Raw genomic sequence first — 22,490 nt, 5'->3', positions numbered from 1 at the left:
TAGGCAACCAACATGGCTTATACAATTCAGGGCCTGCCAGATCAAACTTGTCTTTCCTCATGATGTCGGTAGGTGGTTGGACAGGCAAGTTTGTTTTCCCTACATTTGGACGTAATGCATTCAGTCAGACGGTCGTTGCACTTTCAGTTGTACAAGAACTATATCTTGTCCGTTTTCATCAGGTCTATGTGTTCCTTTCCAAACCCGATTAAGAATGTGTGGGTTTACGTGCAGGAAGTTAAATAGCACCTTAAAGCGTTATGTGCAACTCGCCTGGAATGTATCTGTCCCGGTAAGAGAGAGTCCATTCTTCTCATTTTCTGCGTTCTGTTAGAAAAGATGCGACTGAAGTGTTCATTGTGCAAGTAGCAGCAATTATACAACAGGATTTGTGTGGTCACTCTTTGAAGCGTGAAATTCGTTGTCTATCTATCGAGGCAGCTTTGCATTAATAGAACTGGATTATGGGCCTAAAAGTGTGCAGGTTGTGGCGTTTCGGATTGTTACCAGTCGATAGATGTAGTGAGATTAGAACTTAGCTTTCTGTGTCCACGTAGTTGTCTGCTGTGGAAGCTGCAGAATATGTCGTTCTGACGAGAAAGGGAGTCTGTCGTCCTTGACTGTCGCGCACACTGGTACCGTTCTTCTCTTGCCTCTCCTCCTCGCGAATTCTTTGGTTGCTACACACATATCTGCTTCGACAGAAAATTCAAATTGCGGCTAGAAGAACTGCTGTCGACGCTTTCGTGGGAGCCACTGTCTGTATTTCGTAATGGTTCGGCGAGCTGTTGCGGATTTTCCTTGATTGATTTCATTCTTGAGCATCTCAGGCAACTGTTCTCTTGATATCAAAGCCGTGACTGAAGTAACACAGTGCTATGCAATACAACAGGCAGCAAATCTTACCAAGAGATGGCCCGTCCGTGATATTTAAGACTGGTCCACCTTCTTGTCAGTCTGAGTGTATAACAGCAGCGAGTTTCCTCTCTCCTTTGTCCTAGTTTTTAGTGTTCAGCACTTTGCCTATCAAGTCATTGCGGAATGTCAAGTTCCTCTTCAATCCTATCGAATTCTCAAATGACAAGTGACATCCTAGTAGCTCTAGGCATCAGGCATCAACACTTTGCAAAACAAGCTGTACTCTTCAGTTCGCTTGAGAACATATTTCCTGACAATTTTCTCAATGCTCTCATGTATTTGTAGTGTGCTAGAGGCTACAGTTACTGCGCTAGCTGAGAGACAACATTCTCGATGCAAGTTCAATCATCTTCTGGCGGCGATTCTTCAACAGCAGATCTATTAAACGAGATTTTCATGTGTATACTGTTCGTATTAAGATCGGTCTTGATACCGTGGTAAATACCAGTACATGGGTTTTCAAGAACATGACCATCCGGTAGAGTGAAGACCGGCCACTGACACTGTTTTGTTAGTGTCCGTGTAGACTGATTAGTTTAAACTTTTCTCCGTTCCTTGTGGTTGCTAAAGGCTAAAAACACTTGGATAGTGTGGGGAATGCATCATTCCAGTTCATGCAAGAGGTCAGCTAAACGAAATAAATAACTATAATTCGGAATTAATTCCTTCACCTCGCCATCTTAATTATTGAAGCGAACACCGATAGTATTTACTGGAACACACAAGAATGCTAATCGACGTAACTAAACTTGGCAGAATCTCAGCAGGTCAAGGTGAGACAATCTGTATTTACTGATGTAGATGTCCCAGTAATACAACACAAAGAGTAACTCTCGGGTTTTGCTGGTTCTATGAGGAAACTGCCCATGTGGCTCTTGATATCTGCTGTCAAACGCATTCCCCAGATTACGTAAGAGATTTTAAGCACAAGCGGACCTTAGATTACACCATTGTTCTTAACGCATGACATGCAATGCATGGTTAGAGATTCTTCGTCAGAGTGTCACAAGAAGTTACTGATTGTCTCGCGCTCTCCGGATGCTGTGCTACACAGCAAGGTACATCCAGCACCGCTTACTTCGTATCGATCCTCTACGCTTACCATATATCTTGACCACGCCAATATCGTTTGTACGAGTATAGAACAATACGTTGATAACTCGAAAATAGACAATAAATGTAATGTAATACACTACCTTCGCGTTGAGTAGAATAGTAATAGCTTGGACAGACAAAATGGAGTAACCCCTTTTGTCTTTTTACACAGCTCCCGTGGCAACACAGCCATGCAACCCGTCTCCATGCGGTCCCAACAGCCAATGTCGGGAGATTAACGGCCAGGCTGTATGTTCATGTGTGCCGGGCTACCTTGGAAGCCCACCGGCGTGCAGGCCAGAGTGCGTTGTGAGTTCCGATTGCAGCCAGAATGAAGCCTGCAGCAACCAGAAATGTAGAAATCCTTGCCCAGGAACGTGTGGAATTGGGGCTAAGTGTCAGGTGGTGAATCACAACCCTATCTGTAGCTGTCCACCGCGCCACACGGGAGACCCGTTCACCAGATGCCTGCCCATACGTAAGAACCATACTGATGAAACATTTCTTCCTGTCATATCAGAAAACAATGTAAGCTACTACTTTGTTCTTCTCACACATTGGTTTTTCCCTCATGCAGCTGATTCGCCGGTGAGCAAGCCAGTGAACCCTTGCCAGCCGTCACCTTGTGGTCCAAATGCTCAGTGCAAGGTAGCTGGAGACAGCCCCTCTTGCTCGTGCCTGCCAGAATTCAAAGGCTCGCCACCAAACTGTCGGCCTGAGTGCGTCAGCAACAGCGAGTGTGCCAGCCATCTGGCCTGTATGGGGCAGAAGTGCAAAGACCCCTGTCCCGGAGCTTGTGGATCAAATGCTGAGTGCCGAGTGGTCAGCCACACGCCTACGTGTGTGTGTGCGGTTGGATACACTGGAGACCCGTTCTCTCAGTGCTTTGTACAACGTAAGAATGAACTCCTGAGTCATTTCTCTTGTATTTGTGCGATTGTGGATGCAAGTTCGTGCAGAGGATAATTGTGACTTGTGGCTTTCAGCTGTAGCCGTGCCCCAGGAGAGGCCAACGCCCTGCTCTCCGTCGCCATGTGGTTCGAATGCAGTGTGTAGGGAACAGAATGGCGCTGGATCTTGCACTTGTCTACCAGAGTATGTGGGCAATCCGTACGAAGGCTGTCGGCCAGAGTGCGTGGTGAACACTGACTGTGCTCCCAACAGGGCATGTATTCGTAACAAGTGCCAAGACCCATGCCCCGGCACGTGTGGCCCGAATGCAGACTGCCAGGTGGTCAATCACCTGCCATCGTGCACATGCCGGCCGGGATACACTGGAGACCCGTTCCGATACTGCACAGTGCAGGCTAGCGAACGTAAGGACCAATTTCTCTGCTGAAATACTTTATCTCTGTGGAGTGAGTTATTTGGTAACCATGTGTTCTTTCGGTTGTATTTGTATGGCTGACTGGCCCTTCTATTGCGCAGCTGTGGTAGCTGAACCAGGAGATCCGTGCAGCCCATCGCCATGTGGTCCTAACAGCCAATGTCGCCAAGTGAATGGGCAGGCTGTGTGCTCATGCCTACCGTCGTACATTGGCAGTCCACCAGGCTGTAGACCAGAGTGTGTGGTGAGCTCCGAATGCCCGCAGAACCGAGCCTGTGTGAACCAGAAGTGTGTGGACCCTTGCCCTGGGCCGTGTGGCCTCAATACTCGCTGCCAGGTGATCAACCACAGCCCAATATGCAGTTGCAAACAAGGATATACCGGAGACCCCTTCGCCAGATGCCATCCAATTCCACGTAAGCTTCTGGAGCCTTGGGTTTTTCTAGTGTGTGTGATGCAATATGGCCTTGGTGACAGCGCAGGAATGACCTAGAACGTTGTTTCTTTTCTCTTTTTAGCTCCACCTCAGAGGCCGAGTGCCCCAGTAGTTGTGAATCCTTGCATCCCATCACCATGTGGGCCGTATTCTGAATGTCGTGATACAGGTGGCAATCCTTCATGCTCATGCCTGGCAAATTACATTGGCGCTCCACCAAACTGCCGTCCCGAGTGCTCCATCAACTCGGAGTGCCCCAGCAACAGGGCTTGTATCCGGGAGAAGTGTCGTGACCCATGTCCTGGGTCGTGTGGCATTGGCGCACAGTGCAGTGTGATCAACCACACCCCGGTGTGCACATGCCCTGAGGGGTACACAGGAGATCCATTCACCAACTGCTTCCCAAAACCGACAAGTAAGAAAGCTTAAGCTACGCAAAGTATGATTTCAAATTAATTTCATGTGGAAGTAGAAACTCCAGATTGTGTTCACGTCAAACTCACTTCGTTCTTCAAATTGCTTACAGTTGCAGAACCTGTGGAATCGGACCTGTGCAATCCTTCGCCTTGCGGGCCTAACGCCGAATGCCGAGATGGCAGTTGTACTTGTCTTCCAGAATACCAAGGAGACCCATACACTGGTTGCCGGCCAGAGTGCGTGTTGAGTACTGATTGTGACAGGACGAAAGCTTGCATCAGGAACAAGTGTGCTGACCCCTGCCCAGGAACTTGCGGACAGGGTGCTCGATGCGACGTAGTCAACCACATCCCCATCTGTACCTGTCCAGAAGGCACCTCTGGAAATGCCTTCATTCAGTGCCGGCCTATTCCACGTATGTACCAGATATATAGTGATCTACTCCGTCAGCATCTGTTGTGGGGGTTGGGAGGAACGGTCTGGACATTCGCGTATGGAAATTCTCTCACAATAAATATAAATGTACCTGTCACGCTCTCATTTCTCTTATTCACTGTTGGTTTGCTCATAAAGAAGACCTTTCCAAACTGTGGGGTTTTCGGCGGCTGTCTTTCATACGGTTGGGAACGTTCAGCGGCTATGCCTCGCCTTGTCATGGTGATCGTTATCATCACCACTGTTGTCTTTGGAATGTTACCTTACTACACAATATGTTACTTCCAAAGAACTAACGTGTTTTACCTTTATACAAGGAAAATTCTTCCTTCTATGCTTTATTGTGTCTCTAATGCTCAGCAGATGGATGATCGTCCCTCTCTTCGCCAACTGAACTGTGAGTTCCGAGAAACCGGCGTGTATAGCCACGCTCCACTGCTTTTTGCGCACACAGCTTTTTCCTGCTCCATTTCAACATCAAAGCGGTGGAGCTGCAGAGCTAAATCAGTAGTCAAGCATCCCAAACGGACAGTGGCTCATAGGTGTATGGTAGCCCCACCGTTTTCTTTGCCTGATTGCATTATTTCAATAAAACGCTCTGTGGTACAAATATGCAGTGGTGGTGAAACATAGGCAACTAACATGGCTTATACAATTCAGGGCCTGCCAGATCAAACTTGTCCTTCCTCATGATGTCGGTAGGTGGTTGGACAGGCAAGTTTGTTTTCCCTACATTTGGACGTAATACATTCAATCAGACGGTCGTTGCACTTTCAGTTGTACAAGAACTATTCCTTGTCCTGTTCCATCAGGTCTATGTGTTCCTTTCCAACCCCTATTAAAAATGTGTGGGTTTACCTGCATTAAGTTAGATATCACCTTAAGAATGGAAAACACATTATGAGGCTTTTTGACATTCATTTTTTCGAATTTATGTTGGGTGGTTAGAATTGATTTGAAGCTAATCAAGTTTGACATCTTATCATTTATATTTCGAACAGTTTTTGTGAATTTGTTTGAATAATTTCAGCCGAAAATGACAAAGTTAGGCTGTGATGTTCGCTGATGAGAGTGAGTATAATTCTTCAATTGCCTGCAGTGTAGCGATTCCGATTTTCATACGAGATCAAAAAGGTTTTGATTTTATTTTAACAATTTATTTTCTAAGAATATGAAAGACAATTCAGGTGGAAATAATGAAAATTTAAAAAATGCAGACAGTGTAGTTTACTCTTTTATCCACGCCTTGTGGTGCTGAAGGCTAAAATCACTTGGATAGTGTTGGGAATGCATCATTCCAGCTCACGCAAGAGGTCTGCTAAACGAGATAAATAACTATAATTTAGAATTAACTCCTTCTCCTCGCTATCTTAATTACTGATGCGAACACCCATAGTATTTGTTGAAATACACAACAATGCTATTCGACGTAACTAAACTTCTTAGTGTCTTAGCACCTCAATGCGAGACGGTGTATATTTACTGATGTAGATGTCCCAGTATTTCAACACAAGTAATAACTCTTGGGTTTTGCTTGTACTATGCAAGAAAGTTCCCATGTGGTGCTTGATATCCTCGGTCATACACGTTTTTCATATTACATAAGATATTTGAAACACAAGCGGACTTTAGATTACATCATTGAGCTTAAGGCCAACACAGTTTGCAAGTTAGCTGCCTTGCATGCTATGCATGGTTAGAGCTTCCTCGTCGTCAGAGTGTCACAAGAAGCTACTGATTGTCTCCCACACTCCGGATGCTGTGCTACACGGCAAGGTACATCCACCATCGCTTATTTCCTATCGATCCTCTACGTTTAACATACACTGAAGAGCCAAATAACCTGGTACACCAGCGTAATATGGTGTAGGGCCCCCGCGAATATGCACAATTGCCGCAACACGACGTGGCATGGACTGGACTAATGTATGAATCAGGGCTGGTGGAAATAGACACCATGAATTCTGCAGGGCTGTCTATAAATCGGTAGGTGTCTTAGAGGGTGGAGATCTGTTATGAACAGCACGTTGCAATGCATCCCAGCACTCCTGTCTGGGGAGTTTGGTGGCCAGCGGATGTTTTTAATCTCATAAGAGTGTTGCTGGAGCCACTCTGCAGCTAATCTGTACCTGTGGGGTGTCGCATTGTCCTACTGTAACTGTACAAGTTCGTCGGAATGCACAATGGACATGAAATGGTTCATGTGTTCAGACGGTATACTTACGTACATGTCACCTATCAGAGTCGTATCGAGACGTATCAGGTATCCCATATCACTCCAATTGCTAACGCTCCACACCATTGCAGAACCTCCAAAATGGTTCAAATGGCTCTAAGCACTATGGGACTTAACATCTGATGTCACCAGTCCACTAGACATAGAACTACTTAAACCTAACTAACCTAAGGACATCACACACATCCATGCCCGAGGCAGGATTCGAACCTGCCACCGTAGCAGCAGCGCGGGTGCGGACTGAAGCGCCTACAACCGCTCGACCGCAACGGCCGGTTGCAGAGCCTTCACCAGCTTGAATAATCTCCTCGTGACATGCAGGGTCCATGGACTCGTAAGGTTATCTCCCTACCTCTACACGACCATCCGGTCAATACAACTTGAAACGAGACTCGTCCGACTAGGCTACATGTTTCCTGTCATCAACTGTCCAATGTCGGTGTTTACGGTCTCAGGCGAGGCGTTGGGAAAGTAGTGTAGTGCAGTCATCCAGGGCACACGGGCGAGCCTTCGGCTTGCAAAGCCCATATCGATGATTTTTCTTTGAAAGGTTCGCATGCTGACACTGATTGATGGCCAACATTGAAATCTCCAGCAATTTGCGGAAGCGTTGCACTTCTGTCACGATGAACGATTCCTTTCAGTCGTCGTTAGTCCCCTTCTTACAGGATCTTTCTCCGGCCGCAGCGAAGTCGAAGATTTCATGTTTTACCGCATTCTTGGTAATCACGATACACACGTGAGATGGTCGTACGGGATAATCCCCACTTCGTTGCTATCTCGGAGATGCTGTGTCCCATTCCTAATAAGCCAACTATACCACGACGTTCAATTTCACTTACATCTAGACAACTTGCCATTGGAGGACCAGTAATCGATCTGACAACTACGCCAAACGTTTATTATCTCATGTAGGTGTTGCCACCCGCAAGGACGTATTCTGCCTGTGTAGATATCTCTGTACTTGAATACGCATGCCTATACTACTTTTATTTCTCTTAAGAGTATACTTTTATTACGCCAACATCGTTCGTAAGAGCATTGAACAATTCGCTGATAACACGAAAATACACAACAAATGTAATGTAGTTCGCTATCTTCGCATTCAGTAGAATAATGATAAACTGGACAGAGTAAATGGAGTAATTCCAATTGTCTTTTTACACAGCTCCCGTGGCAACACAGCCATGCAACCCGTCTCCATGCGGTCCCAACAGCCAATGTCGGGAGATTAACGGCCAGGCTGTATGTTCATGTGTGCCGGGCTACCTTGGAAGCCCACCGGCGTGCAGGCCAGAGTGCGTTGTGAGTTCCGATTGCAGCCAGAATGAAGCCTGCAGCAACCAGAAATGTAGAAATCCTTGCCCAGGAACGTGTGGAATTGGGGCTAAGTGTCAGGTGGTGAATCACAACCCTATCTGTAGCTGTCCACCGCGCCACACGGGAGACCCGTTCACCAGATGCCTGCCCATACGTAAGAACCATACTGATGAAACATTTCTTCCTGTCATATCAGAAAACAATGTAAGCTACTACTTTGTTCTTCTCACACATTGGTTTTTCCCTCATGCAGCTGATTCGCCGGTGAGCAAGCCAGTGAACCCTTGCCAGCCGTCACCTTGTGGTCCAAATGCTCAGTGCAAGGTAGCTGGAGACAGCCCCTCTTGCTCGTGCCTGCCAGAATTCAAAGGCTCGCCACCAAACTGTCGGCCTGAGTGCGTCAGCAACAGCGAGTGTGCCAGCCATCTGGCCTGTATGGGGCAGAAGTGCAAAGACCCCTGTCCCGGAGCTTGTGGATCAAATGCTGAGTGCCGAGTGGTCAGCCACACGCCTACGTGTGTGTGTGCGGTTGGATACACTGGAGACCCATTCTCTCAGTGCTTTGTACAACGTAAGAATGAACTCCTGAGTCATTTCTCTTGTATTTGTGCGATTGTGGATGCAAGTTCGTGCAGAGGATAATTGTGACTTGTGGCTTTCAGCTGTAGCCGTGCCCCAGGAGAGGCCAACGCCCTGCTCTCCGTCGCCATGTGGTTCGAATGCAGTGTGTAGGGAACAGAATGGCGCTGGATCTTGCACTTGTCTACCAGAGTATGTGGGCAATCCGTACGAAGGCTGTCGGCCAGAGTGCGTGGTGAACACTGACTGTGCTCCCAACAGGGCATGTATTCGTAACAAGTGCCAAGACCCATGCCCTGGCACATGTGGCCCGAACGCAGACTGCCAGGTGGTCAATCACCTCCCATCGTGCACATGTCGACCGGGATACACTGGAGACCCGTTCCGATACTGCACAGTGCAGGCTAGCGAACGTAAGGACCAATTTCTCTGCTGAAATACTTTATCTCTGTGGAGTGAGTTATTTGGTAACCATTTGTTCTTTCGGTTGTATTTGTATGGCTGACTGGCCCTTCTATTGCGCAGCTGTGGTAGCTGAACCAGGAGATCCGTGCAGCCCATCGCCGTGTGGTCCTAACAGCCAATGTCGCCAAGTGAATGGGCAGGCTGTGTGCTCATGCCTACCGTCGTACATTGGCAGTCCACCAGGCTGTAGACCGGAGTGTGTGGTGAGCTCCGAATGCCCGCAGAACCGAGCCTGTGTGAACCAGAAGTGTGTGGACCCTTGCCCTGGGCCGTGTGGCCTCAATACTCGCTGCCAGGTGATCAACCACAGCCCAATATGCAGTTGCAAACAAGGATATACCGGAGACCCCTTCGCCAGATGCCATCCAATTCCACGTAAGATTCTGGAGCATTAGGTTTTTCTGGTGTGTGTGTTGCAATATAGCCTTGGTGACAGCGCAGGAATGACCTAGAACGTTGTTTCCTTTCTCATTTTAGCTCCACCTCAGAGGCCGAGTGCCCCAGTGGTTGTGAATCCTTGCATCCCATCGCCGTGTGGGCCATATTCTGAGTGTCGCGATACAGGTGGCAGTCCTTCATGCTCGTGCCTGGCAAACTACATTGGCGCTCCACCAAACTGTCGGCCCGAGTGCTCCATCAACTCGGAGTGCCCCAGCAACAGGGCTTGTATCAGGGAGAAGTGTCGTGACCCATGTCCAGGGTCGTGTGGCATTGGCGCACAGTGCAGTGTGATCAATCACACCCCAGTTTGCACATGCCCTGAGGGATACACTGGAGACCCGTTTAGTAACTGCTTCCCGAAGCCACCAAGTAAGCTATCTGTAATTTATAGAGCCATTGTGCCATGTGATAAATATAGCGGCTTAGCAACAACAGATTGGAACTTACAGTGGTACTGACTGTGTTCTCGGTATTCCTACAGTTTCAGAACCTGTGGAATCAGACCCATGCAATCCATCGCCTTGTGGGCCTAACGCCGAATGCCGAGATGGCAGTTGTACTTGCCTTCCGGAATATCAAGGAGACCCATACACTGGTTGCCGGCCAGAGTGTGTGTTGAGTACTGACTGTGACAGGACGAAAGCTTGCATCAGGAACAAGTGCGCTGACCCCTGCCCAGGGACTTGTGGACAGGATGCTCGGTGCGATGTAGTTAATCACATCCCCATCTGCACCTGTCCGGAAGGCACCTCTGGAAACGCTTTCATCCAGTGCCGACCAGTACCACGTACGTAATCGCCCATCTTCCAATTTAGTGCCTTTGAACTAGTACTTTCTGGGGTCACCATGGTCTTGACTCTTAACAAATGGTGATTCAGAAGTCCTATCCAACAGTCGAGCGCTTTTCTGTTTTTGTTTTGTGTTTCTAGTAGTGGAGAGGAACCACTTTCTGTTATCTGTTAACAATACCTTGTCGCTCACGTTTAGCATGTAATATGAGATGTGGAATAGGATAAGGGTGAGTCCTTCGTTCTTGACGACGTAAATTTGAGGACTAAGTCAAGTTTGCCAGTGACTCGTCCGAATAGTGTCTGGGTCTATTTCCATAAAATAGTTACTCGAGGAGAGAGAACATCCTCCTACGATTCAAGTTCTTCTGTGTACTGTGTATGTCTTCTAACTAATGCATCTGACTGACAGAGGGCTCTCTTGTTCCTATGCAGCTCCTGCAGTTACACTACCATGTCGGCCATCTCCATGTGGACCAAACAGCCAATGTCGGGAGATTAATGGCCAGGCAGTGTGCTCTTGTGTACCTGGATACTTGGGAAGTCCTCCGGCGTGCAGACCAGAGTGCGTCGTGAGCTCCGATTGCAGCCAGAACGAAGCATGTAGTAACCAGAAATGTAGGAATCCCTGCCCAGGAACGTGTGGAATTGGAGCGCGTTGTGAGGTGGTCAATCACAACCCAATTTGTAGCTGTCCACCTCGTTACACCGGCGATCCGTTCTCCAGATGTCTGCCCATACGTAAGCACCAGATTGACGAAAGTTTTGCTTTGTACTGATGTCATAGTTGGTACCTTGTAAATTTTATGTCGATGTGCCGCGTTAATGTTCTCACATATTCGTTTTGCCCTCATGTAGCTGAGAACCCTGTGGTCAGCGAGCCAGTGAACCCTTGCCAGCCTTCACCATGTGGTCCAAATGCTCAGTGCAAGGTAGCTGGAGACAGCCCATCATGTTCATGCCTGCCAGAATTCAAGGGCTCGCCTCCAAACTGCCGGCCCGAGTGCATCAGCAACAGCGAGTGTGCCAGCCATCTGGCCTGTATCGGGCAGAAGTGCAAAGACCCCTGTCCAGGAGCTTGTGGGTCGAATGCAGAGTGCCGAGTGGTCAGCCACACGCCTACATGTGTGTGTGCAGTTGGATACACTGGAGACCCATTCTCTCAGTGCTTTGTGCAGCGTAAGAATTGAGTCCTATTTAACTTCTTTTCCATTTGTGTGGTTGTAAATGCACGTTTGTGCAGAGAGTAAATGTAACCGACAGTAAATGTAACATGTGGATTTCAGCTGTGGCCGCGCCGCAGGAAAGACCGACGCCCTGCTCTCCGTCGCCATGTGGTTCGAATGCAGTGTGTAGGGAACAGAATGGCGCCGGATCTTGCACTTGTCTACCAGAGTATGTGGGCAACCCATACGAAGGCTGCCGGCCAGAATGTGTGGTAAACACTGACTGTGCTCCCAACAAGGCATGTATCCGTAACAAGTGCCAAGACCCGTGCCCTGGCACATGTGGCCCAAACGCAGACTGCCAGGTTGTCAATCACCTGCCATCGTGCACTTGCCGGCCAGGATACACTGGAGACCCGTTCCGATACTGCACGGTGCAGGCTAGCGAACGTAAGGAGCCAACTTCTATATTATTCTTTCCTCTGAAATCTTTTCTCTGTCTGGATTGAGTTATTTTGTAAGCAAGTCTTCTTTCGATTGTATTTATATGACTGACGAGCTCTTGTATTGCACAGCTGTGGTAGCTGAACCGGGAGATCCATGCAACCCATCGCCATGTGGTCCAAACAGCCAATGCCGCCAAGTGAATGGGCAGGCTGTGTGCTCGTGCTTACCGTCGTACATTGGCAGTCCACCAGGATGCAGACCGGAGTGTGTGGTTAGCTCTGAATGCCCGCAGAATCGAGCCTGTGTGAACCAGAAGTGTGTGGACCCTTGCCCTGGGCCGTGTGGCCTCAATACTCGCTGCCAGGTGATCAACCACAGCCCAATATGCAGCTGCAAACAAGGATATACCGGAGACCCCTTCGCCAGATGCCATCCAATTCCACGTAAGATTCTGGAGCATTAGGTTTTTCTGGTGTGTGTGTTGCAATATAGCCTTGGTGACAGCGCAGGAATGACCTAGAACGTTGTTTCCTTTCTCATTTTAGCTCCACCTCAGAGGCCGAGTGCCCCAGTGGTTGTGAATCCTTGCATCCCATCGCCGTGTGGGCCATATTCTGAGTGTCGCGATACAGGTGGCAGTCCTTCATGCTCGTGCCTGGCAAACTACATTGGCGCTCCACCAAACTGTCGGCCCGAGTGCTCCATCAACTCGGAGTGCCCCAGCAACAGGGCTTGTATCAGGGAGAAGTGTCGTGACCCATGTCCAGGGTCGTGTGGCATTGGCGCACAGTGCAGTGTGATCAATCACACCCCAGTTTGCACATGCCCTGAGGGATACACTGGAGACCCGTTTAGTAACTGCTTCCCGAAGCCACCAAGTAAGCTATCTGTAATTTATAGAGCCATTGTGCCATGTGATAAATATAGCGGCTTAGCAACAACAGATTGGAACTTACGGTGGTACTGACTGTGTTCTCGGTATTCCTACAGTTTCAGAACCTGTGGAATCAGACCCATGCAATCCATCGCCTTGTGGGCCTAACGCCGAATGCCGAGATGGCAGTTGTACTTGCCTTCCGGAATATCAAGGAGACCCATACACTGGTTGCCGGCCAGAGTGTGTGTTGAGTACTGACTGTGACAGGACGAAAGCTTGCATCAGGAACAAGTGCGCTGACCCCTGCCCAGGGACTTGTGGACAGGATGCTCGGTGCGATGTAGTTAATCACATCCCCATCTGCACCTGTCCGGAAGGCACCTCTGGAAACGCTTTCATCCAGTGCCGACCAGTACCACGTACGTAATCGCCCATCTTCCAATTTAGTGCCTTTGAAGTAGTACTTTCTGGGGTCACCATGGTCTTGACTCTTAACAAATGGTGATTCAGAAGTCCTATCCAACAGTCGAGCGCTTTTCTGTTTTTGTTTTGTGTTTCTAGTAGTGGAGAGGAACCACTTTCTGTTATCTGTTAACAATACCTTGTCGCTCACGTTTAGCAGGTAATATGAGATGTGGAATAGGATAAGGGTGAGTCCTTCGTTCTTGACGACGTAAATTTGAGGACTAAGTCAAGTTTGCCAGTGACTCGTCCGAATAGTGTCTGGGTCTATTTCCATAAAATAGTTACTCAAGGAGAGAGAACATCCTCCTACGATTCAAGTTCTTCTGTGTACTGTGTATGTCTTCTAACTAATGCATCTGACTGACAGAGGGCTCTCTTGTTCCTATGCAGCTCCTGCAGTTACACTACCATGTCGGCCATCTCCATGTGGACCAAACAGCCAATGTCGGGAGATTAATGGCCAGGCAGTGTGCTCTTGTGTACCTGGATACTTGGGAAGTCCTCCGGCGTGCAGACCAGAGTGCGTCGTGAGCTCCGATTGCAGCCAGAACGAAGCATGTAGTAACCAGAAATGTAGGAATCCCTGCCCAGGAACGTGTGGAATTGGAGCGCGTTGTGAGGTGGTCAATCACAACCCAATTTGTAGCTGTCCACCTCGTTACACCGGCGATCCGTTCTCCAGATGTCTGCCCATACGTAAGCACCAGATTGACGAAAGTTTTGCTTTGTACTGATGTCATAGTTGGTACCTTGTAAATTTTATGTCGATGTGCCGCGTTAATGTTCTCACATATTCGTTTTGTCCTCATGTAGCTGAGAACCCTGTGGTCAGCGAGCCAGTGAACCCTTGCCAGCCTTCACCATGTGGTCCAAATGCTCAGTGCAAGGTAGCTGGAGACAGCCCATCATGTTCATGCCTGCCAGAATTCAAGGGCTCGCCTCCAAACTGCCGGCCCGAGTGCATCAGCAACAGCGAGTGTGCCAGCCATCTGGCCTGTATCGGGCAGAAGTGCAAAGACCCCTGTCCAGGAGCTTGTGGGTCGAATGCAGAGTGCCGAGTGGTCAGCCACACGCCTACATGTGTGTGTGCAGTTGGATACACTGGAGACCCATTCTCTCAGTGCTTTGTGCAGCGTAAGAATTGAGTCCTATTTAACTTCTTTTCCATTTGTGTGGTTGTAAATGCACGTTTGTGCAGAGAGTAAATGTAACCGACAGTAAATGTAACGTGGATTTCAGCTGTGGCCGCGCCGCAGGAAAGACCGACGCCCTGCTCTCCGTCGCCATGTGGTTCGAATGCAGTGTGTAGGGAACAGAATGGCGCCGGATCTTGCACTTGTCTACCAGAGTATGTGGGCAACCCATACGAAGGCTGCCGGCCAGAATGTGTGGTAAACACTGACTGTGCTCCCAACAAGGCATGTATCCGTAACAAGTGCCAAGACCCGTGCCCTGGCACATGTGGCCCGAACGCAGACTGCCAGGTTGTCAATCACCTGCCATCGTGCACTTGCCGGCCAGGATACACTGGAGACCCGTTCCGATACTGCACGGTGCAGGCTAGCGAACGTAAGGAGCCAACTTCTATATTATTCTTTCCTCTGAAATCTTTTCTCTGTCTGGATTGAGTTATTTTGTAAGCAAGTCTTCTTTCGATTGTATTTATATGACTGACGAGCTCTTGTATTGCACAGCTGTGGTAGCTGAACCGGGAGATCCATGCAACCCATCGCCATGTGGTCCAAACAGCCAATGCCGCCAAGTGAATGGGCAGGCTGTGTGCTCGTGCCTACCGTCGTACATTGGCAGTCCACCAGGATGCAGACCGGAGTGTGTGGTTAGCTCTGAATGCCCGCAGAATCGAGCCTGTGTGAACCAGAAGTGTGTGGACCCTTGCCCTGGGCCGTGTGGCCTCAATACTCGCTGCCAGGTGATCAACCACAGCCCAATATGCAGCTGCAAACAAGGATATACCGGAGACCCCTTCGCCAGATGCCATCCAATTCCACGTAAGATTCTGGAGCATTAGGTTTTTCTGGTGTGTGTGTTGCAATATAGCCTTGGTGACAGCGCAGGAATGACCTAGAACGTTGTTTCCTTTCTCATTTTAGCTCCACCTCAGAGGCCGAGTGCCCCAGTGGTTGTGAATCCTTGCATCCCATCGCCGTGTGGGCCATATTCTGAGTGTCGCGATACAGGTGGCAGTCCTTCATGCTCGTGCCTGGCAAACTACATTGGCGCTCCACCAAACTGTCGGCCCGAGTGCTCCATCAACTCGGAGTGCCCCAGCAACAGGGCTTGTATCAGGGAGAAGTGTCGTGACCCATGTCCAGGGTCGTGTGGCATTGGCGCACAGTGCAGTGTGATCAATCACACCCCAGTTTGCACATGCCCTGAGGGATACACTGGAGACCCGTTTAGTAACTGCTTCCCGAAGCCACCAAGTAAGCTATCTGTAATTTATAGAGCCATTGTGCCATGTGATAAATATAGCGGCTTAGCAACAACAGATTGGAACTTACAGTGGTACTGACTGTGTTCTCGGTATTCCTACAGTTTCAGAACCTGTGGAATCAGACCCATGCAATCCATCGCCTTGTGGGCCTAACGCCGAATGCCGAGATGGCAGTTGTACTTGCCTTCCGGAATATCAAGGAGACCCATACACTGGTTGCCGGCCAGAGTGTGTGTTGAGTACTGACTGTGACAGGACGAAAGCTTGCATCAGGAACAAGTGCGCTGACCCCTGCCCAGGGACTTGTGGACAGGATGCTCGGTGCGATGTAGTTAATCACATCCCCATCTGCACCTGTCCGGAAGGCACCTCTGGAAACGCTTTCATCCAGTGCCGACCAGTACCACGTACGTAATCGCCCATCTTCCAATTTAGTGCCTTTGAACTAGTACTTTCTTAGGTCACCATGGTCTTGGCTTTTAACAAATGGTGATTCAGAAGTCCTATCCAACAGTCGAGCGCTTTTCTGTTTTTGTTTTGTGTTTCTAGTAGTGGAGAGGAACCACTTTCTGTTATCTGTTAACAATACCTTGTCGCTCACGTTTAGCATGTAATATGAGATGTGGAATAGGATAAGGGTGAGTCCTTCGTTCTTGACGACGTAAATTTGAGGACTAAGTCTAGTTTGCCAGTGACTCGTCCGAATAGTGTCTGGGTCTATTTCCATAAAATAGTTACTCGAGGAGAGAGAACATCCTCCTACGATTCAAGTTCTTCTGTGTACTGTGTATGTCTTCTAACTAATGCATCTGACTGACAGAGGGCTCTCTTGTTCCTATGCAGCTCCTGCAGTTACACTACCATGTCGGCCATCTCCATGTGGACCAAATAGCCAATGTCGGGAGATTAATGGCCAGGCAGTGTGCTCTTGTGTACCTGGATACTTGGGAAGTCCTCCGGCGTGCAGACCAGAGTGCGTCGTGAGCTCCGATTGCAGCCAGAACGAAGCATGTAGTAACCAGAAATGTAGGAATCCCTGCCCAGGAACGTGTGGAATTGGAGCGCGTTGTGAGGTGGTCAATCACAACCCAATTTGTAGCTGTCCACCTCGTTACACCGGCGATCCGTTCTCCAGATGTCTGCCCATACGTAAGCACCAGATTGACGAAAGTTTTGCTTTGTACTGATGTCATAGTTGGTACCTTGTAAATTTTATGTCGATGTGCCGCGTTAATGTTCTCACATATTCGTTTTGCCCTCATGTAGCTGAGAACCCTGTGGTCAGCGAGCCAGTGAACCCTTGCCAGCCTTCACCATGTGGTCCAAATGCTCAGTGCAAGGTAGCTGGAGACAGCCCATCATGTTCATGCCTGCCAGAATTCAAGGGCTCGCCTCCAAACTGCCGGCCCGAGTGCATCAGCAACAGCGAGTGTGCCAGCCATCTGGCCTGTATCGGGCAGAAGTGCAAAGACCCCTGTCCAGGAGCTTGTGGGTCGAATGCAGAGTGCCGAGTGGTCAGCCACACGCCTACATGTGTGTGTGCAGTTGGATACACTGGAGACCCATTCTCTCAGTGCTTTGTGCAGCGTAAGAATCGAGTCCTATTTAACTTCTTTTCCATTTGTGTGGTTGTAAATGCACGTTTGTGCAGAGAGTAAATGTAACCGACAGTAAATGTAACATGTGGATTTCAGCTGCGGCCGCGCCGCAGGAAAGACCGACGCCCTGCTCTCCGTCGCCATGTGGTTCGAATGCAGTGTGTAGGGAACAGAATGGCGCCGGATCTTGCACTTGTCTACCAGAGTATGTGGGCAACCCATACGAAGGCTGCCGGCCAGAATGTGTGGTAAACACTGACTGTGCTCCCAACAAGGCATGTATCCGTAACAAGTGCCAAGACCCGTGCCCTGGCACATGTGGCCCGAACGCAGACTGCCAGGTTGTCAATCACCTGCCATCGTGCACTTGCCGGCCAGGATACACTGGAGACCCGTTCCGATACTGCACGGTGCAGGCTAGCGAACGTAAGGAGCCAACTTCTATATTATTCTTTCCTCTGAAATCTTTTCTCTGTCTGGATTGAGTTATTTTGTAAGCAAGTCTTCTTTCGATTGTATTTATATGACTGACGAGCTCTTGTATTGCACAGCTGTGGTAGCTGAACCGGGAGATCCATGCAACCCATCGCCATGTGGTCCAAACAGCCAATGCCGCCAAGTGAATGGGCAGGCTGTGTGCTCGTGCCTACCGTCGTACATTGGCAGTCCACCAGGATGCAGACCGGAGTGTGTGGTTAGCTCTGAATGCCCGCAGAATCGAGCCTGTGTGAACCAGAAGTGTGTGGACCCTTGCCCTGGGCCGTGTGGCCTCAATACTCGCTGCCAGGTGATCAACCACAGCCCAATATGCAGCTGCAAACAAGGATATACCGGAGACCCCTTCGCCAGATGCCATCCAATTCCACGTAAGATTCTGGAGCATTAGGTTTTTCTGGTGTGTGTGTTGCAATATAGCCTTGGTGACAGCGCAGGAATGACCTAGAACGTTGTTTCCTTTCTCATTTTAGCTCCACCTCAGAGGCCGAGTGCCCCAGTGGTTGTGAATCCTTGCATCCCATCGCCGTGTGGGCCATATTCTGAGTGTCGCGATACAGGTGGCAGTCCTTCATGCTCGTGCCTGGCAAACTACATTGGCGCTCCACCAAACTGTCGGCCCGAGTGCTCCATCAACTCGGAGTGCCCCAGCAACAGGGCTTGTATCAGGGAGAAGTGTCGTGACCCATGTCCAGGGTCGTGTGGCATTGGCGCACAGTGCAGTGTGATCAATCACACCCCAGTTTGCACATGCCCTGAGGGATACACTGGAGACCCGTTTAGTAACTGCTTCCCGAAGCCACCAAGTAAGCTATCTAAAATTTATAGAGCCATTGTGCCATGTGATAAATATAGCGGCTTAGCAACAACAGATTGGAACTTACGGTGGTACTGACTGTGTTCTCGGTATTCCTACAGTTTCAGAACCTGTGGAATCAGACCCATGCAATCCATCGCCTTGTGGGCCTAACGCCGAATGCCGAGATGGCAGTTGTACTTGCCTTCCGGAATATCAAGGAGACCCATACACTGGTTGCCGGCCAGAGTGTGTGTTGAGTACTGACTGTGACAGGACGAAAGCTTGCATCAGGAACAAGTGCGCTGACCCCTGCCCAGGGACTTGTGGACAGGATGCTCGGTGCGATGTAGTTAATCACATCCCCATCTGCACCTGTCCGGAAGGCACCTCTGGAAACGCTTTCATCCAGTGCCGACCAGTACCACGTACGTAATCGCCCATCTTCCAGTTTACTGCCTTTGAAGTAGCACTTTCTGGGGTCACCATGGTCTTGACTCTTAACAAATGGTGATTCAGAAGTCCTATCCAACAGTCGAGCGCTTTTCTGTTTTTGTTTTGTGTTTCTAGTAGTGGAGAGGAACCACTTTCTGTTATCTGTTAACAATACCTTGTCGCTCACGTTTAGCATGTAATATGAGATGTGGAATAGGATAAGGGTGAGTCCTTCGTTCTTGACGACGTAAATTTGAGGACTAAGTCTAGTTTGCCAGTGACTCGTCCGAATAGTGTCTGGGTCTATTTCCATAAAATAGTTACTCGAGGAGAGAGAACATCCTCCTACGATTCAAGTTCTTCTGTGTACTGTGTATGTCTTCTAACTAATGCATCTGACTGACAGAGGGCTCTCTTGTTCCTATGCAGCTCCTGCAGTTACACTACCATGTCGGCCATCTCCATGTGGACCAAATAGCCAATGTCGGGAGATTAATGGCCAGGCAGTGTGCTCTTGTGTACCTGGATACTTGGGAAGTCCTCCGGCGTGCAGACCAGAGTGCGTCGTGAGCTCCGATTGCAGCCAGAACGAAGCATGTAGTAACCAGAAATGTAGGAATCCCTGCCCAGGAACGTGTGGAATTGGAGCGCGTTGTGAGGTGGTCAATCACAACCCAATTTGTAGCTGTCCACCTCGTTACACCGGCGATCCGTTCTCCAGATGTCTGCCCATACGTAAGCACCAGATTGACGAAAGTTTTGCTTTGTACTGATGTCATAGTTGGTACCTTGTAAATTTTATGTCGATGTGCCGCGTTAATGTTCTCACATATTCGTTTTGCCCTCATGTAGCTGAGAACCCTGTGGTCAGCGAGCCAGTGAACCCTTGCCAGCCTTCACCATGTGGTCCAAATGCTCAGTGCAAGGTAGCTGGAGACAGCCCATCATGTTCATGCCTGCCAGAATTCAAGGGCTCGCCTCCAAACTGCCGGCCCGAGTGCATCAGCAACAGCGAGTGTGCCAGCCATCTGGCCTGTATCGGGCAGAAGTGCAAAGACCCCTGTCCAGGAGCTTGTGGGTCGAATGCAGAGTGCCGAGTGGTCAGCCACACGCCTACATGTGTGTGTGCAGTTGGATACACTGGAGACCCATTCTCTCAGTGCTTTGTGCAGCGTAAGAATCGAGTCCTATTTAACTTCTTTTCCATTTGTGTGGTTGTAAATGCACGTTTGTGCAGAGAGTAAATGTAACCGACAGTAAATGTAACATGTGGATTTCAGCTGCGGCCGCGCCGCAGGAAAGACCGACGCCCTGCTCTCCGTCGCCATGTGGTTCGAATGCAGTGTGTAGGGAACAGAATGGCGCCGGATCTTGCACTTGTCTACCAGAGTATGTGGGCAACCCATACGAAGGCTGCCGGCCAGAATGTGTGGTAAACACTGACTGTGCTCCCAACAAGGCATGTATCCGTAACAAGTGCCAAGACCCGTGCCCTGGCACATGTGGCCCGAACGCAGACTGCCAGGTTGTCAATCACCTGCCATCGTGCACTTGCCGGCCAGGATACACTGGAGACCCGTTCCGATACTGCACGGTGCAGGCTAGCGAACGTAAGGAGCCAACTTCTATATTATTCTTTCCTCTGAAATCTTTTCTCTGTCTGGATTGAGTTATTTTGTAAGCAAGTCTTCTTTCGATTGTATTTATATGACTGACGAGCTCTTGTATTGCACAGCTGTGGTAGCTGAACCGGGAGATCCATGCAACCCATCGCCATGTGGTCCAAACAGCCAATGCCGCCAAGTGAATGGGCAGGCTGTGTGCTCGTGCCTACCGTCGTACATTGGCAGTCCACCAGGATGCAGACCGGAGTGTGTGGTTAGCTCTGAATGCCCGCAGAATCGAGCCTGTGTGAACCAGAAGTGTGTGGACCCTTGCCCTGGGCCGTGTGGCCTCAATACTCGCTGCCAGGTGATCAACCACAGCCCAATATGCAGCTGCAAACAAGGATATACCGGAGACCCCTTCGCCAGATGCCATCCAATTCCACGTAAGATTCTGGAGCATTAGGTTTTTCTGGTGTGTGTGTTGCAATATAGCCTTGGTGACAGCGCAGGAATGACCTAGAACGTTGTTTCCTTTCTCATTTTAGCTCCACCTCAGAGGCCGAGTGCCCCAGTGGTTGTGAATCCTTGCATCCCATCGCCGTGTGGGCCATATTCTGAGTGTCGCGATACAGGTGGCAGTCCTTCATGCTCGTGCCTGGCAAACTACATTGGCGCTCCACCAAACTGTCGGCCCGAGTGCTCCATCAACTCGGAGTGCCCCAGCAACAGGGCTTGTATCAGGGAGAAGTGTCGTGACCCATGTCCAGGGTCGTGTGGCATTGGCGCACAGTGCAGTGTGATCAATCACACCCCAGTTTGCACATGCCCTGAGGGATACACTGGAGACCCGTTTAGTAACTGCTTCCCGAAGCCACCAAGTAAGCTATCTGTAATTTATAGAGCCATTGTGCCATGTGATAAATATAGCGGCTTAGCAACAACAGATTGGAACTTACGGTGGTACTGACTGTGTTCTCGGTATTCCTACAGTTTCAGAACCTGTGGAATCAGACCCATGCAATCCATCGCCTTGTGGGCCTAACGCCGAATGCCGAGATGGCAGTTGTACTTGCCTTCCGGAATATCAAGGAGACCCATACACTGGTTGCCGGCCAGAGTGTGTGTTGAGTACTGACTGTGACAGGACGAAAGCTTGCATCAGGAACAAGTGCGCTGACCCCTGCCCAGGGACTTGTGGACAGGATGCTCGGTGCGATGTAGTTAATCACATCCCCATCTGCACCTGTCCGGAAGGCACCTCTGGAAACGCTTTCATCCAGTGCCGACCAGTACCACGTACGTAATCGCCCATCTTCTAGTTTACTGCCTTTGAAGTAGCACTTTCTGGGGTCACCATGGTCTTGACTCTTAACAAATGGTGATTCAGAAGTCCTATCCAACAGTCGAGCGCTTTTCTGTTTTTGTTTTGTGTTTCTAGTAGTGGAGAGGAACCACTTTCTGTTATCTGTTAACAATACCTTGTCGCTCACGTTTAGCATGTAATATGAGATGTGGAATAGGATAAGGGTGAGTCCTTCGTTCTTGACGACGTAAATTTGAGGACTAAGTCTAGTTTGCCAGTGACTCGTCCGAATAGTGTCTGGGTCTATTTCCATAAAATAGTTACTCGAGGAGAGAGAACATCCTCCTACGATTCAAGTTCTTCTGTGTACTGTGTATGTCTTCTAACTA

At 49.3% G+C, this 22,490-nt stretch overlaps 1 protein-coding gene across 1 annotated transcript in view; it reads left to right on the top strand.

Annotated features, from left to right (window-relative positions):
* LOC124594527 overlaps positions 1-22,490 on the top strand; it is a 605,846-nt gene that overhangs the window by 479,528 nt on the left and 103,828 nt on the right. The window contains exons 130-160 of the mRNA XM_047132903.1: positions 2,186-2,491; positions 8,033-8,101; positions 8,519-8,755; positions 8,847-9,176; positions 9,289-9,603; positions 9,706-10,038; positions 10,151-10,456; positions 10,893-11,198; positions 11,316-11,636; positions 11,744-12,073; positions 12,199-12,513; positions 12,616-12,948; positions 13,061-13,366; positions 13,803-14,108; positions 14,226-14,546; positions 14,652-14,981; positions 15,107-15,421; positions 15,524-15,856; positions 15,969-16,274; positions 16,711-17,016; positions 17,134-17,454; positions 17,562-17,891; positions 18,017-18,331; positions 18,434-18,766; positions 18,879-19,184; positions 19,621-19,926; positions 20,044-20,364; positions 20,472-20,801; positions 20,927-21,241; positions 21,344-21,676; positions 21,789-22,094. Of these exons, the coding sequence (XP_046988859.1) occupies positions 2,186-2,491; positions 8,033-8,101; positions 8,519-8,755; positions 8,847-9,176; positions 9,289-9,603; positions 9,706-10,038; positions 10,151-10,456; positions 10,893-11,198; positions 11,316-11,636; positions 11,744-12,073; positions 12,199-12,513; positions 12,616-12,948; positions 13,061-13,366; positions 13,803-14,108; positions 14,226-14,546; positions 14,652-14,981; positions 15,107-15,421; positions 15,524-15,856; positions 15,969-16,274; positions 16,711-17,016; positions 17,134-17,454; positions 17,562-17,891; positions 18,017-18,331; positions 18,434-18,766; positions 18,879-19,184; positions 19,621-19,926; positions 20,044-20,364; positions 20,472-20,801; positions 20,927-21,241; positions 21,344-21,676; positions 21,789-22,094 (9,540 nt within the window). The remainder of the gene's footprint in view (positions 1-2,185; positions 2,492-8,032; positions 8,102-8,518; positions 8,756-8,846; positions 9,177-9,288; positions 9,604-9,705; positions 10,039-10,150; positions 10,457-10,892; positions 11,199-11,315; positions 11,637-11,743; positions 12,074-12,198; positions 12,514-12,615; positions 12,949-13,060; positions 13,367-13,802; positions 14,109-14,225; positions 14,547-14,651; positions 14,982-15,106; positions 15,422-15,523; positions 15,857-15,968; positions 16,275-16,710; positions 17,017-17,133; positions 17,455-17,561; positions 17,892-18,016; positions 18,332-18,433; positions 18,767-18,878; positions 19,185-19,620; positions 19,927-20,043; positions 20,365-20,471; positions 20,802-20,926; positions 21,242-21,343; positions 21,677-21,788; positions 22,095-22,490) is intronic.

Source organism: Schistocerca americana, chromosome 1, assembly GCF_021461395.2.
Source record: "Schistocerca americana isolate TAMUIC-IGC-003095 chromosome 1, iqSchAmer2.1, whole genome shotgun sequence".
Lineage (NCBI taxonomy): Eukaryota > Metazoa > Arthropoda > Insecta > Orthoptera > Acrididae > Schistocerca > Schistocerca americana.
This window is presented reverse-complemented; position numbering and strand designations above follow the sequence as displayed.